The 16,765-nt window shown below is 41.5% G+C and overlaps 1 protein-coding gene and 1 long non-coding RNA gene across 4 annotated transcripts in view; one reads left to right on the top strand and one right to left on the bottom strand.

Moving 5' to 3' along the window:
• Positions 1–13,939, bottom strand: part of Tfb1m (transcription factor B1, mitochondrial) — a 44,517-nt gene extending 30,578 nt beyond the window's left edge. The window contains exons 1-3 of one of the 2 annotated variants that reach the window (XM_085833111.1): positions 13,712–13,939; positions 10,490–10,641; positions 1,338–1,446 (exon numbers count right to left, since the gene is read on the bottom strand). In XM_085833111.1, coding sequence (XP_085689237.1) covers positions 1,338–1,446; positions 10,490–10,641; positions 13,712–13,844 — 394 coding nt within the window. In that variant the 5' untranslated portion in view covers positions 13,845–13,939. The remainder of the gene's footprint in view (positions 1–1,337; positions 1,447–10,489; positions 10,642–13,711) is intronic. The other variant, XM_021186124.3, reaches the window with a different exon arrangement.
• An 81-nt stretch (positions 13,940–14,020) lies between these two features.
• LOC110312492 (uncharacterized) lies at positions 14,021–16,015 on the top strand. Of its 2 annotated transcripts, XR_002380057.3 has the most exons (3): positions 14,021–14,036; positions 14,199–14,276; positions 15,690–16,015. It is a non-coding gene; the product is annotated as an uncharacterized LOC110312492 (long non-coding RNA). The 2 variants fall into 2 exon arrangements; XR_015045940.1 differs by lacking the exon at positions 14,021–14,036 and having other exon boundaries at positions 14,052–14,276.
• Positions 16,016–16,765: the final 750 nt, after the last annotated feature.

The following is a 16,765-nucleotide window of genomic DNA, read 5'->3' as shown; positions in this document are numbered from 1 at the left end:
ACTAACCAGTACCCCCAGAGCTCGTATCTCTAGCTGCATATGTAGCAGAAGATGGCCTAGTCGGCCATCACTGGGAAGAGAGGCCCCTTGGTATTGCAAACTTTATATGCCCCAGTACAGGGGAATGCCAGGGCCAAGAAGTGGGAGTGGGTGGGTAGGGGGTGGGGTGGGGGGAGGGTATAGGGAACTGTCGGGATAGCATTTGAAATGTATATAAAGAAAATATTTAATAAAAAAAAAGAGAAATATTTAGGTGAGAAATAAAACTAGAGGGATAGAGTAATCCTTTGCATGGGAAGATGTCCCAAAGAAAGTCTCAGACTCAAACAAACAAACTAGGAGTTAAACAGAAATAAAACAAAAACCACAAACACCAAACCTTCAAACCACTGGCAAAGAAAAGTGAGAAAAGTTCCCAAACACTGAGGAGAATGGTGGATTCTGATAATCTCCAACCCTGTGCACAGGAGTCTTCAAGTGATATAGGACAACCAATTGCATGACAGATGCAGACAGTGGCTGTGAGCCTAACATGGCTGGGCCAGTGACAGAACTGCAGCTCTGTGCCCAGAGGGTCAGTTTGAAGGCAGAGACTATCAACACAAGCTACTCTGAAGGAGCCTGACCCTGGGAGGCCAGAGACACAGGAGTGACTAGATCTGTCAAAATCCCTCTTCCACTTACTCTGAGAGTTTCTGTTAGTAATCCATATGTCCTATATTATCTGATTTCCTAAGAGCTGGACACTGCAGGTAGTCAGTAAATGTCTGTCCTTGAAGAAACAGTGCCTTGGCTAGTCAGAGTCACTGTCAAGGTCTGTGGGTGGCCTGCTTTACAACATTTGAAAAATAGTAACAATAGTTTGTGTGGCATCATAAAAACAAAGTTTATTTGCACATAAACTAAAACTTGAAGATATAAGACAAGGATATTAGAATTAGGAAAAGCTCGACCAGGTATGGTAGTGTACACCTGCAGTGCCAGCACTTGTGAGGCTAACACAGGAGGGGTCTCAAGTTCAAGATCAGCCTGGGCTACATGAGGAGTTCTGGGCCACCCTCAGTTACAGTGTGAGACTGTCTTAGAAATATAAATCAGAAAAACTAATCATATTTTGGAAGAAAGTACGAAAGCAGAAAAAAATTACAATGCATAGCATTTAATTTTGTTCAGGTAATTTTAATAGAAATATATGAACAAAAGCACCTTATTATAATAGATATGCAATAGCTGATAGAAATATCTGTGACATGAATGACCAAGTATACACACACACACCCCAAAAAAACAAAATAACGACCTTTCCAACCACCTACTCCCAAACCAAAGGCACTTACCATCTTCCCACTGTCTTCTAATGTTGTCTGGAAAAGCTTTCTCTATCTTGTATGTCAGCACATCTCCATGAACAATTCGGAGTTTTCCAGGTGCTGCATCAGAGAGCATCTAGTTTAAAAAAGGTCAATACAATGAGCTCATAAACTTCAGGACAGCAAAGCTAAAAATCCTAGCCCTGCCCAGCATTTATGGGTGGGAAAGTTGAATGCTGTGTGAGCACTGATGAACGGACACGGCACTGGCCAATGAAGCCAGTGTTCCTGGTAACATAGCGAGGGGTTAGGTAGTAGAGAATACTGCCACAGCTCCTAAGCAGTCCTTATTCTGACAGTCAGAATGACTTGTGTTCCTGCATGGGATTTCCCATAACTTTGACTTCTATCTAGAAGAGTTATCATAACACTAAGAGACCTTACTGTAAGATACTGAGGATTCAGAGTAAAGTGCATGAAAATGAGCTAATTCAACTCAGCCTGTAAACATTAAATGTACACAAACGATTCTGCTTGCAACCAAACTTTTAATGTAATCTCTGAGTCAACACAAACTAGGTAGGAAGTCCTTGCCAGGCCAGGCGGCCTGTGACATGCTGGGACCCTCCTTGTCCCCAGCATCCTTACTTCCCTGAATCACAGGCGTGTCAACCTGGGAATAACCCTACGTATCTTCGCAGCCGTTACCTCTCAGCCTATCTCTGGTTTTGATCATGTTTCCTTTTCCTTCAGCCTTCCTTAGCACAAAAGACAAGAGTAAGGATGTGGGACTTAGCTCTAAGGTTGAATACTTGTCAGCATACGAAAATCTGTGTGTTCTACCCTAGCTCCACCAAACCAAACTAAACAACAAAACCTCTTTTCTTTGTACTCTCCTTAGTTTCAGTCCTTAACATCATATACTAAAAGCTGGCCTTAGTTCAAATGAGCCCCAAGATTGAGTCGAACGGGGTGTGAAATCCTGCATCCACTACAAACCTTTCTTCTTGCTATTCTTGCTTAAATTGTAGGACTGACCATCAGTGAGCATCAGCACTGCTGAGGCAGACTGCGTGGAAACTGAGACCCTCTCCATTGTCTCAGTTCTGTGCTCAGAGTACCCTGCTTCCATGCTGAGATCTGAGGGACAGTCTAGGACCAAGTAGGGATGGCCAACAAGTTCCTGGAGAATTCTGTCTCTGCTCTTTGTCCCTCATGTCAATAAAGATATTTCCCCTAACACTTTCCTTTTGTCCATTTCAAAAACTGATGGATGGTTAAAAGAGGCCTCACAAAAGCTGGAGGGGAGACCCTGAAGTAAGGCACACGACTTGTGGACTGATGTCCCTCTGTGTTTATCCTATGGCAGCAAGGAGCCCCAAGGAGCCAGGTGACACCGCGATTGCTTCTCCCTTTGCTCACTGTGGCTTGCCCACAGTTCCTGATAGCACTGAGTATGCTCTGGCAGCCGCATACTTGTAGGTTTCTTTCTCTCTGACAACTGTGTTTTTTGGGGGAAGATCTGTTTCTTGCCTCCTTAAGAGTGTCTACAGTGACAGCAGTGCACAGCAGGTGTTTAACATGCATTTACTAAGCAAAAGAGTATGTGGATACTAGACAGTATTGAGCTTTTCATGAAGATGAAAACTACTGTATATGTTTGTTCCCAAAATTTGTGGGGTACAGGAATTTATCTCAGTAAAAAATGAGGCAAGATTATACAAAAATAATAATTTGAGGTACATATCTGAAATGCCTGTATTAGGAAAAGGGTGAACATTTTAATTTTGATCAGTTAATTTGATATGGTTTGTCAAAATAATTGCATATGCCTGACATTAATATACTCAGGAATTATTTTAAATCAGATAATCTGTTTTAGAAAACACAGTAATTTCAAGATACTTAAACTGAGAGTGTTCTTATGGGCTGTTTGATATCTGTATACACAGTGAATTTAATGATAACATTTACCAATAATGGAAAGGGCTAAGTTTTTTCTGTAATTATGCTTCACATAATTAAAACAAAACAAATTAACATATCAAAAAACAAAGAGGCAGAACGAAGAGCTTTCATTATACATTGTCAATGTATAAAAAGTAATTAAGTAATTAGTAATTGGGAATAAAGCAAAACAATGTAAACTTGCCTCTTTGGTATTAATTGAAGTGTTCTGATAACTGTTTGAAATGTTAATGTTTTCCATATTCTCACACAACTGCACACTAAAGCTGACAAAAATAGCAATCTTCTTCCCCTTCCTCCCCAATACAAAGCTGTATTCCTAGTCTATTTCTTTTGGACTCTCAGTCAGATTTAACACTCAGTCAAGTAAATCAAATTTACATTGTAGAAGGTCAGTTTCCTCCTTGACAACCATGTAGCCTCAGCTTCCCATGTTCAACTGGCCACGGCAGAAGGAAAAAGCTGGAGTGAAGCCTAAGGCAATTACGGGGTTGGGATATGCTAACCCAATTGAACTGGTATCATGATTATAGAAAACGACCTTTTAAACATCTAAAATAATACTCAGCAACAGCACATACAGATTCCCTGTACCCAACCAGAGATAAGGGAAAACTGTTCTCATCAGATACTACTACTGTGTGTGTGTGTGAGTCACTATTACACTTCCAGAACAGCCCCGAGTGTTACACTTTAGAACCTGGAGACAACATGAGGAGTTCAGAGCACAGCCCAGCATGCTAACAGGTGAGTATCTGCACAGCTACTCTCAAGCTGTTCTATTGTTTTAATGTTAATTTTCAATATACTCTTCTAAAATGGAACGTGAAATGGCTTTGAGTAAAGGATTTCACTATGGCTAAAAAACGTAAAAAGCCAAATCATAAGAAGGAGAAGTACATGTAAAAATGACTGCTACTAACACTATCAGAAGAACTGTTAGCTCTCGGCGTGCATAATGGCAGATACAATTCTTACTCCGTGTTAGAAGTAATTATACCAAGTCCCCAAGAGAGAAAAGATTTCTTCTTGTACATGAAACAATATAATGGCCATGCCTTTAATAACCAGATAACCACGTCTTTAAGGCCAGGTAGCATATGCAGATGCATTCTTTCCTCTGAGAATTCAAAGCCATGAAAGTGTTTTTCCAGGGCTGTAACTATAATCTCCCTAGGTGGCTTTTTGGCAACTTAATTTGATGAGGAAAGAACTCAGGCAATTCTTGGAAGTAAGGCAGAAATTAAAATTTCCTTGAGAACATAAAGAACCATATCAGATAGCTCTTTGGTGTGCTTCATGCCACCTTCGCATGGTAAGGAGTTCAGAGCAGTCAACACTCTGTGAGCTAATTATTAATTATCTTCATTCTAGTTTGTCATGGAATGGAGCCCAAATACTGCTGGAATAAATACTAGCAGAAGGACTAGGTAGAAATCTAAAGCAAACATGAGAAGAATCACAGGTATATAAGAATAACAGGTATATCCCACAGAACTGTGGGATTTAAGTAACTTTCCTTATACAGTGTTCACACTATCGTGTGTTGGCAAGCACACTCCTTTAGGAAGAAGCTTGCAGAAGTGAAGCAGTTTCCCCGATGACCTGAGGTACTGAACAGGGGTCATGGAGGTGTCGAGCACTTACTACAGGATGACTTTTCTCCCCCTAGTAACTGCTGCTACCACAGACCTGCTTCTGCACTCATCTCTACACTGTGACTCACGTGGACTAAGGCATGGCTGTAATGCTTTGCTTCCTTGAGGATTTCTGTCCTGTGATGCACTAGGATAACTTACACGTTGATTTAAAGTAGCCAAACTAATAGAAAGGCGATCTTCCTTCCCAAAACTGCACTACAGAGAAAAACATTACAACATTTCATTATCTCTATAATTAAATTATAATGAAAAGCAGACTTTTCTGCCACCTGTCAAAATGACTTTTTATAAGGGAACACTTTAACACTTTATAAAGGGACAGGAAGGGAGATATTATAGGAACTGTCCGTCCATCCATCCATCTACTGGCTCCTGCCCAACAGGTGAAAGGTAAATATGACTCTCGTGGTAGGCAAGGGAAAGACAAAAATAGAGCAGCTTCAACAACAGGGAGAAGGCTAGTAAGGGGCACATCTCAGATTTGCACAGCAGTCATTTGATTTTTGCAACCCCTGGAACTTTCCTCCACACCTATCCCAAAAAGCCCAATGCCATACTAACATAGTCAATGATTTCCTTTGTGTCTCTCGATTCCACAAATAAAACACATAACCTATTGGTTGAGATGAGTCCTTGAGCTTCTTATACTAAGTGCAGTATTAGACACCATACTCTCCTTCCTTACACCAATAAGTAAACACACACAAATAATTTTCAGGCATTTGTACATACAAAATACTAATTCTGTGTTATACACTATAAAATAATTTTGAATAAATTTGCCATTGTACACTACACAAGTGTATTTTTTTTACAATGAAATCAAAATTTAAAAATATATGGAAAAATGCAAACTAAATGGCACATTTCTAAATGGCCCACAAGTCAACTACCAATCAAAAGGAGAACAGAGGTTAAATGGTCATTTTGAATTTCTTCTGAAATTTTTCTATAACTCTAGTATCTCTAAAGTAAAGCAAAGTATTCACTGGCCAACTCCTCATAAACATTAGCTATATTATTCTAGTTGCTAGTGGATGAAACAAACAGAAAAGGGAATAAAAATTACTTTTAATAGAATTAAAGAAAAAACATGACACATCAAAATTTGTGGTTTTCTGACAAAGAAGAAATTTATAGCATCAATCTATGAGAGCAGAAAAGCTTCAAGTCAACACTTCAGTGACTGCCTTACGGCAGCTACAGAGAAAACAACAAATGAACCCAGGGTAAAATGAGATTCCAGAGCACAAGTCAACACCACTGAAAACAGAAAAGTCAATGAAAGTATAGCTGTATTTTAGAGATCAATAAAGTCAACTAATCTATAAGCAAGTCAATTAGAAAAATAAATAGGTATGCATAAATGACCTGTATCATTGAAAGGAGAGGTGGCATTACTATAGATTTTATATATGGTTGGGTGTCTTAGTCTGGGTTTCTATTCCTGCACAAACATCATGACCAAGAAGCAAGTTGGGGAGGAAAGGGGTTTATTCGGCTTACACTTCCATCACCAAAGGAAGTCGAGACTTGAACTCAAGCAGGTCAGAAAGCAGGAGCTGATGCAGAGGCCATGGAGGGATGTTCTTTACTGGCTTGCTTCCCCTGGCTTGCTCAGTCTGCTCTCTTACAGAACCAAGACTACCAGCTCAGAGATGGTCCCACCCACAAGGGGCCTTTACCCCTGATCACTAATTGAGAAAATGCCTTACAGTTGGATCTCATGGAGGCATTTCCTCAACTGAAGCTCCTTTCTCTGTGATAACTCCATCTGGGTCAAGTTGACACAAAACTAGCCAGTACAGTTGGGCTAATATTAAAAAAATTACAATTCACCATATTAACACATTAAAAAGAAAAACATTTCAATAACCCCAGGAAAAGCTTCTCCCCTCCCTTTCCCCCAAGTTCAATGCTCATTGATTGCAAAAGAAAAAAAAAAAAAAAAAAAAAGAAGAGGGAAGAAAAAAAAAGAAAGAAAAGAAAACAGCATCCCTTAGCAAAATAGACAGAAACACTTCCTGGGCTGGAGAAGGAGCCCTAGGACAAAAGCCCATAGGCAGAACAAAGGTCTTTAGTGAGGAGAAAGAAAGGCATGCATTTACAAAAAAGGTTGCCTGATAATATGTAAATAGCTTGCTATGCAAATATTAAGAAAGTCCATCAAAAGGTTAATATTTACAAAACAGAGATATTCACAGTGGAATATTATAGCAACAGAGAAAACTGCTGATAAACATAACATGTGTAAAAATTATGAGAAAAAGACACATACATTAACTAAAAAGTACATACAGGATTACTATAGTCATTTATAATGCTAAATAAGAGGATAAAAATCTTCCTTACAGGAATGCTAATCAGGTGTCAGGGACAGGCAAAGGGAGAGGGAAACCACGCCTTGCAAGGAACAAGTTCTCACAATGATGCTAGTTAACATAGTCAGTGTGAGAACAGTGGCAAGATCAGTAACTTGAGTATCTCCTTTACGTCTCAATTCAATGTCAATGAAACTGGAAAGCAAAGAAGTTACTGGTGAATGCTTCAGAAATTCAGCTATCATCATAATTACTAATGTCTGAGACAAAAACTGAAGAAGAATCTAGACTCCTTGCCAGAAGAGACATTTCTCACCTTATTTCCAGTTCACGAATGGGAGAAAATCTATTGAGGTTTCAAGTTTCCTGAGACACCCATTATAAAATCTCTTTACTCCAGGGCATAGAGAATTCCCTCAGTCACAAAAAAAGCAAGCAAAGGAAATGACCACAAAGCATTGGCAGGGCAATGCACAGCTGAGCGGTGCAGTACAACATTAACAGAAGCCAATCTGTTGGGTTTAGCAGGATCAACTCTTAATCACCACAGGTGCTCAAGACATGGGGACAATAGCGTGATGTTCACAAACATTCAATAAAGCCAGGCATGGTGGTGCATGCCTCTAATCCCAGCACTCAGGAGGCAGAGGCAGGCAGATTGCTGAGTTTGAGGCCAGCCTGGTCTACAGACTGAGTTCCAAGACAGCCGGGGCAATGCAGAGAAACCCTGTCTGGAAAACCAAAAAGATTCACTGAATGCTTACCAAGTGTCAGGCACTCACTAAATTGTAGTAACAATCCCATGATTCACTGAATGCTTACCAAGTGTTGGGCACTCAGTAAATACTAGTACCAATGCTATGAGTAAAACAAGACAGAATACATAGGATTTTCCACCAACAGGCACACACAAGTCACACAGTCTAAGTCAATCCTGTATCCAGGGGTGAGCATGGATGTCCCTTACCATAAAATCTACCTGTGCTGCTTTCACACACTGAACATGTGTCCTACCCTCCCAACACATAAAAGGGACACTACACGCTATCATCAGGTACTGTGTTCCCCTACAGCAGCCTCATGATTATTCTGTAACAACTGAATTAAGCTGCAAATGACATACTTCCAGCCAGAAGATACTTTATAAATTATTACACTTTCCTTAAAAAGTAATTTTATTAGCTTAGGAACCACTAAAATGGAATCCTTAAAACAGATCACCTATTTCTGCTTTTAGTCAATTTCATGATGAATTCAGGACATCTAACAGAGCACAGCTTTACACACTGAAACATTCTTTACAGGAAAAAGCAGCCTGTTTGATCATTTAGTACCCGTCATTTCTTCTTAAGACAAGTTCCTTTCCTGCAAGGAAGACACTAAGAATTCCTTTTGCTGCTTGTGGTATTGCTAAGAAATCAAATGTATATTCCCTGTGATTTATCTTGGATTAGCTTTGATATTTAGACAAAAAGCAGTAAAAAACTTCCTGATAATGTTACTATTTACTTTTACTATCAAAGGACACATTTAGTCAGCATGCTAAGATACATACACAACAGTCAATGAGCATTTTATCTCCCACATGAGACACTGCTGAATGCCTGCTTTGTAGTAGAGATACTGAGAAATAAAGACCCAGATCTTTATTCATGTGTTACTTACATTGCACAGGGACAGGACAGGCACCAAAAAGAGCACAGATCTAACAAGGCAGAGGGTCAGGAGGCAGGGACTCCAGGGATGGTGCTGGGTGACAAGACAAGGGTGGTGGTTGCTCTTTTAATAGCTGGTCTTCAGACAGCTTTAGTTTAATGAACAGAGGAGACTATATAAATATGGAGATTAATATAGATTTTATTCACTCTCTGATTAATGGGAAAGATGGGTATCATAGATGGGGAGATTAAAAAGCCCCTTTGAAGGGTGAGAGAGTCTGTATCCACTGAACTGAAAGAACAAACAAGGAGAATGACACAGCCTCCATCAGCTTCTCTTTGTCATCACACAATCTCACCAAAACCAACAATATTCTTATTCCTCTGACAACTGGGATGTGCTTCCTAAACAAAACACCTCACACTATTAAATATCGTATGTGTTCAGGAATATTAGTCATGTATCACCCCCAAAATTAAGTCAGCAATCTGAAATGAAATCTAACGGGCAACTAGATACAATTCCATATAATGCAATTATTTAACAGAGGAAAACTAGATGAAGCTAGTTTAGATGTATATTAGTTTTAATAAAACAATTTGCCTTTTTTTCAAGTGGAAGGACATGGATAGTTTTACCTTTCTGTTATAGTCACAAAATAAAATGCTACTCATATGTGCCCAAAGCTCAGGGCTTTCTTAAAGTTTTAGAATTATACAGGAATCAAAGGCCACTCAGTCATCATGTGTGTTTTATGAGGAATTTCTGTACAAGATATCTGATATAGTCCATCTTAGGGTTTGCAATGTTTTAAAAATTTCAACATCCCCTTCCTTCAAACCCTTAAACCAGCCCTTTTTAATCTCCAAGTCCTTGTTTTACATTGTCCCTGGAACAATCAAAACAAGCCTATTCTCTACTAATAGCCAGTGACAGGCAGCGTGAAGACACTTACTCCATTGCTCTCTCTCTGTCAAGGTGAAGCATCCACAGCGCCCATGTGTCTAACACTGCACCCAGAAATGTCACTCAAACTCCTACAGTCCTGGTGCAACTTCTTTCTTCAGACAAAAAAATTCTCTTGTTAAAAAAATGCTTAAACTCAACCAACTAATTCCTCTTGATGAGGCTCTAGCATTTATCTTCTTAGTGTTTTGTGTGGGGAAATGCTTTCTGGAGCCTAAGTAAAGTTCTCCAAAGTCATGCCAATTGGTCACTATTACCGTGACAACTGGTTACTGCTATTGACAGTTGCATGTATTCTTATTGCTTTCTAAAGACCCGAGCCCTGATATGCATGGCTTAGAAATGGTTAGTTTATTTAGCATCCACGTGGCAAGCGCTTTTGCTCAAGCTGTGAGCAACAACCCTTTTGGGGACTCCTGCACAAATGCAGCTTTCTGGACTTCTGTAGACTACACAACCCTAAGCCCTGAGCGAGGACCTGGAGAGCTGCAGTGTGATGGACTGCCTGCCCAGTCCTTGGTCAACATGGGGACTTTAGAATCATGGCCCAAGACTTCACCTGGTTTATGCCTGTTGAAAAAAAGACACGTTTTATGCATCTCACCTGTAACCCTGGAATAAACCGAGTGTCCTTTTCAACCACCAGCAGCTCAGCAATGTTGGCATTGAGGATGGATCTTGTGATTCCCCCGGGCCCAGGACCCACTTCATAAACATAAACATCTGCCAGACTGCCAGCTTTCCTTACAATTTTGTCTAAGTTTAAAAGAAACCAAAAAAGAAGTTTGAGTTACTTTTATTATCACGGTAAACTTCCTAAGAATTCTCAATGGCCACTCTTGATTTTTAGCTCTCACTTGAAACCAATACATACTAGTTATCAATATCGTATACCGCTGTACTGCACCAGTTCCTTAACTGAAGAGGATTATCCCGACAATTTCCTTAACTACCTCACCAACCAGCCCAAGCCCTGCTGGCTGACCATGCAGCACTTCATTACAGCCCTTGCAGGTGCAGGACTCCTTGCACCTGTACTCTGCCATCCTCACAGGCATGGATCAAAGAGGAGGATGCAGTAAGTCCCCATCTCACCTCTGGTGATTTGGAGGTCAGAATGGCAACCACGATAAGTTCCCACATCAGTAGACTCTGAAATTTGAATTCTTCATCATTTCCAGAAAAAAAAGTTTGGATTTACTACCAGAAATTTAAAATTCTTTGCAAATGCTCATGTGAAGATGGAATTACTAATTGTTCAGTTTAAGTTGGCAGAACCTAAGAAATCACACACACATAAAAGCAGCACTGTAACTAAACCATCGCTCTGGAAAAGCACAATGCACTGCTTTATTAACTGCACGATATTAAAACTCACACCTCCTGGGATGGTGGAAATTTTGTTACTAAATACATACTAGCACTTCTTGTCACTGTACAGTCCCAGTTGGTTATTATCTATCTAGGTAAACTTAAAGGCAAAATGCTGCTTACATATTTCCAAACAGTATTGTATTGTACAGCTACAGTGAGGAAATCAGCAGCCCTAGACAGCTATGCGTCTTGGTACATACATGCTCTAACCTAATTCCTGCAGCTACCACTCTAATATAATTTATCTGAACTGCACACTGTCCTTGTCTACTGTTTAATTTGTACAATGTCATAAAGAAAAGCAAATGGCTGGAGAGGACCTTGAACCAAGGTGGGGATTCTAAAACCAAATCATTGTTTGGTTACCAGTTACCAACTGGTCTCTCAGAGGGCATCAGAGTCATGTATTAAGCCAGGGAATTCTGAACTCAGTTTAAAAATGGAAAGCAGCAACAGGTGGGGCAGTGGTTTCATTCTTAAACTTTGCAGGAACGCTTAAGTGCAACCAGACAAAGACGAGGTGTCAACCCCTAAGTCTGGGTTTCAACCCTGCTCCACCTGAGTTCTCTAGGACAAGCACCTTTATTTGCTTTCACTCTGGTCCCCCCCCCCCCCACACTGCTCCACCTGAGTTCTCTAGGACAAGCACCTTTATTTGCTTTCACTCTGGTCCCCCCCTCCCCCCCCCCACACACACTGCTCCACCTGAGTTCTCTAGGACAAGCACCTTTATTTGCTTTCACTCTGGTCCCCCCCTCCCCCCCCCACACACTGCTCCACCTGAGTTCTCTAGGACAAGCACCTTTATTTGCTTTCACTCTGGTCCCCCCCCTCCCCCCCCCCACTGCTCCACCTGAGTTCTCTAGGACAAGCACCTTTATTTGCTTTCACTCTGGTCCCCCCCCTCTCCCCCCACACACTGCTCCACCTGAGTTCTCTAGAACAAGCACCTTTATTTGCTTTCACTCTGGTCCCCCCCCTCCCCCCCACACTGCTCCACCTGAGTTCTCTAGGACAAGCACCTTTATTTGCTTTCACTCTGGTCCCCCCCTCCCCCCCCCCCCCACACACACTGCTCCACCTGAGTTCTCTAGGACAAGCACCTTTATTTGCTTTCACTCTGGTCCCCCCCCCCCCCACTGCTCCACCTGAGTTCTCTAGGACAAGCACCTTTATTTGCTTTCACTCTGGTTCCCCCCCCCCCCCCCCCACACACACACACAAAGACTGAATAGAGAACCTAAGAATCTGGAACTTACTCCAGGGAAACACAAGAGAACATAGATAACAAACTGAATGGCTGGTGATGTAATTCAATTAACTGGTAAGAGTGCTTGCCTAGCATGTGTGAAGCCCTGAGTTACACAGTCAGCAATCAGTAACTGAGCATGGCGGCATATGCTTTTCATTTCGGCTCTTGGGAGAAGGCAGGAGGGCCAGACACTCTATAACACCTGCCATGTAGTGAGTTTGAGGCCAGCCTTAGACATAGGAGACTGCATTTCAGCAGAGAATGGTGTTTTATATTTATCATGTGCGAATGACTGGGAGCGGATGCTAGAACCAAAGAATCTAGAAGTAGGTATCCTAAGGTCCTTGTAGGCCTTTCTATCAAATAAAAGATGAGAAAACTTAAGTGGAGTTAACTGTTTTACCCAAATTCTACGGGTAAAATAAAGGCTCCAAAACCAAGAAATAAAGTAACTTATGCTTTGTGGTCCGTGTAATCAAAATTGATTTTGGGGAGGGTGTGTGTGTATGACACACTTACCCTTTTAACTCAAGGAGGGGGTTAACGTGCTAAGTACTCCAACAGTCAGCTAGCACCTTTATTTACAACAGATGAATCTTATTCTCAAGAGGAGAGCATTGCTATGACGTGGGTGGTAAGTAAACCAACAAACACCTGTGAAAACTCATCAAAACATGGGTGTCAAACTGGTGACCTTCACCCTATATAAGTTTAATCGCATAAAAGTGATTTTTAAAGAAGCCGGAGAATGTCAACTTATTAACTGCAAACTCAGGGCTGTTGTTGGGACGGTGGTCCCAGCATTGGCACAAGGTAGCTGTAGGCGCCGTTTGGTTAGTATGACTTTACAGTCCCTAGAGGGATCCCTAGACTTAAGTCAACGTTTATCCTATTTACTCTCTTGGTTTCGTTTTTGAAATAAGAGTCCCTCTGTTTCTAACTGGCGGCAATCCTCCTGCCTCTGCTCCTCGAGTGCTGAGACTACAGACGTGCTTTACTGAGCCGGGCTAACGAGAGGCAGGTTGGCTCATCATAAAGCGCGCGGGAAACATCTCCCGCCCGCAAAGAGGTCCACCAGTCGCCGCCCTAGCCCGCGAGGACCTGAGGAGCAGCGCTTGACTGACAGCCGCCCGGCCCAACCCGCTCCATCACCCGCCCGCGCCCGCCGCGGAGACCCGGGCAAACTGACGACTCAGCCACCTGTCAGCCTCAAGTCCAGGAGGAAATTCTGGGAAAGCTGTTTCACCGCTCGCAGTCCGAACAACTTAATGATCTCCCGAATGGTGGGCAACGGGGGAAGGCGGAAAGTGCCGAGCTTCCCCGAGGCAGCCATGTGAGACCGACATACACAGCCAAGCGCCGCGGCTGGAAAGGTGCACGGCGCGCAGGGGGCGGGGCCTTGGAGAAGGCTGCCCGCCTCTGAGGCTACCTGGTTGGATGGAGAAACTTGCCGGAAATGACGAAGACTGACAGGAAGTCTGTATGTACTGGGAGCTCAGGACGCGTCAGGCCGGAAGCGGTGCAGGTTGGGAGAGGAGAGGGGGCGGAGGCTAGGAGGCGTGGTCTTTGTAACCTCTGGGAGGCTCCGAGGCCTTTGACATTCCAAAGGCTTGACTTTTGATTAGTAGCAGGAAAGATGGTGATTGGTTGCTTGCTGTTTGTGACTGGTTACGCCCCACCCCCGTAGGCTAGATACTTTTCATTTCTTCGCGTCCATTGCTTCTTTCAGAACTTAGTTCCACAGAGAACTATAGACTTATTTAAGGTAAGCCTGCTGAAAACCGAGTTTAAGACTTAGACTTTTGAGCAAATGGCTGAATGCCAGCCCGTTAACAGCACCCCAGCTTTAACCAATAGCAAGAGACCAACTGACTCAAGGAAAAGCAAAAAGCTAACCGTAGCCAACTAAACTGTGTCTCTAGATAATTTCTCTTTTCTTGTCATTGAACAATGCCTGTCCATTTTCTGGCCGGAGTTGTTTGAAAGAATTCCAAGGGCTGCCTAGTTTTAGAATGGTGAATGAAAGCCATTCTGGGTCTTTAAATATGCTGTAATTTTGTCTCTTGAGCTAAGCACTTTAAACTGCGAGAAGTGTTTTTGATACCACTTGTTACAATTTCATATTCCCTTTTAAATGTCTCAGGTGTAGTCTTGCGAAACAGGACACATATTGCTAACTTCCGATTAAAGCAGGGTCAAGAAAGCCCTTCGAGGCCACGAATTTCGTAAAGCTGGAAGTTCACAGATTCCAGCTGTAGTCTAAGTGCATGCACGGTGGCTGCTGTTTTTAAGCAATGCCAGCAAGGTCAGCATCAGGACCACTCTTTTAGCCTTTGAAGCTTTTTCTAAAAGCTCATTCATGCTGCAAGCATTGTGGTCTCTTCACTGCTCTCAGAGTGAACCATAAAGGGGTTGCTCTTTTAAAAAGCTCAACTAAAGAAATGTGTGCCAGGTCTCACAACTGAGTGGTTTGGAATTATTCGCTCACTAATTGTTACCATACAGATTCGGGTAGATTTTATTATGACATAGTGGTGAAAGTGAGACTTGGGGCGGTTCAGCAGCTTTCCCACACTTCAAAGTGGAAACGGAAGGCTTACTCATCAGGCAGGGAATCCAATGGAGAAAGGATATTTGAGGGTTAAAAATCCAAGTACCAAGAGAAGACAAATAGGTTCTATCTTCCTGTGATATCTGAGAACACAAGAAAGAAATGAAAACTCTTAAAATATTTTTCTTAAGTGGGAGGATTTTTACTTTTTTCGGTCTGATTTCACTTGGTTATAAGTGAATCACACATCGTTTATAGTTCTGGTAGTTTAAAAAAAAAAAAAAAAAAACTAATGGAAAACCAGACCACTCTGGGCCTCGTGGAGAAGTAAAAAGTCCGCATATCCACTTTAGTCGTTGCTAGATCAGCAGAGATGATGGGCTAACTAATGGATCTCTTTTAGAAAGTGAGAATGTGGTGGCAATTTCCCAAAGTGTCAAAAAAAACTTTGATTTGATATTTGATTCAGAGATAATATTCTCCATAAAACACTATACCTAGAAGGTGTCTATTCAGACAATAGGGCTTTGTTTGTTTGTTTGGATGGTTGGTAGGTTTTGTTTTGTTTGTTTGTTTGTTTGTTTTTTACCTTTGTGTTCCTTTGGAAATGTTATTATCCCTATACAGCAGGGAAGAAATACCAGCAAGTACAGTCATTCAACCTACCCAGGGTCACCAGCAATGCATCTAGAGAAGATACCCCGAGTTCTTCACGTTTCAAGTTCCAAGTTCAGTAGCCACGCTTCTCAAATACTGTATCAACTGAAATTATTTTAAGTTAATTAACATGTTCATTTTGTGTTATTTAAATGTATGGAAATTTGAAATTAGGTGTAGACTTAGATCTACAGTTTTCATATGACTACTAAAATCACACAATAAAAATATGCAAACCCACCAAACAAACACACATGGCTTTATTATTTTATAATAAAGTGCCATAAAAATCACTACTCTTTCTGTTGTCTGGATTCGTTTCTTTCTAGTTCAACTCATTCATGCTGTAGTGTATCACATATAGTAGGATTCTCTCGTAAGTTTTCTGGTTTCAAACAAATCTGCTAAAAATCTGTCTATCACAAGGGAGAACATATCGAGTGTGTCTGTTTCTGCTTTTTTATTAGCTTGGGAAACAACTGAAGTCAAATCATTTGGCACTAAGATTGCCAAAACTGCACACACTGTATGTCAATCTCAAGAAAGATGTTCAGGTGACCCAGGATGTAGTCACATGAACTTTTAAAAGCAGGGATATCAACCACAGTATTCCAATGATCATAAACAGCATGTTAGATTTCTAAGAAGTCATACCTGGATCTAACTAGGGACTTCATCGTGCTATCTTTACTGATCTTTGTCTGTTACATTGTGTCCCATTTACAAAGCTATGTCCCGGGCCACTTCATTCAGTTCTCATTTAAATTCTTTTTTTTTTTTTTTTTTTTTTTTTTTTGGTTTTTTTCGAGACAGGGTTTCTCTGTGTAGCCCTGGCTGTCCTGGCACTCACTTTGTAGACCAGGCTGGCCTCGAACTCAGAAATCCGCCTGCCTCTGCCTCCCGAGTGCTGGGATTAAAGGCGTGCGCCACCACGCCCGGCTTCATTTAAATTCTTTATTGAAGTTTCACAAAGGCATCCGGTCACTTTCCCTTGCTGGTAAGTGCTAGAGATGAGTCAAAAATTCACATCTTTTGATTCTACTGTG

The sequence above is a fragment of the Mus caroli genome, unplaced genomic scaffold (assembly GCF_978045245.1).
Source record: "Mus caroli unplaced genomic scaffold, Mus_caroli_1 scaffold_18, whole genome shotgun sequence".
Classification (NCBI taxonomy): Eukaryota; Metazoa; Chordata; class Mammalia; order Rodentia; family Muridae; genus Mus; species Mus caroli.
This window is presented reverse-complemented; position numbering and strand designations above follow the sequence as displayed.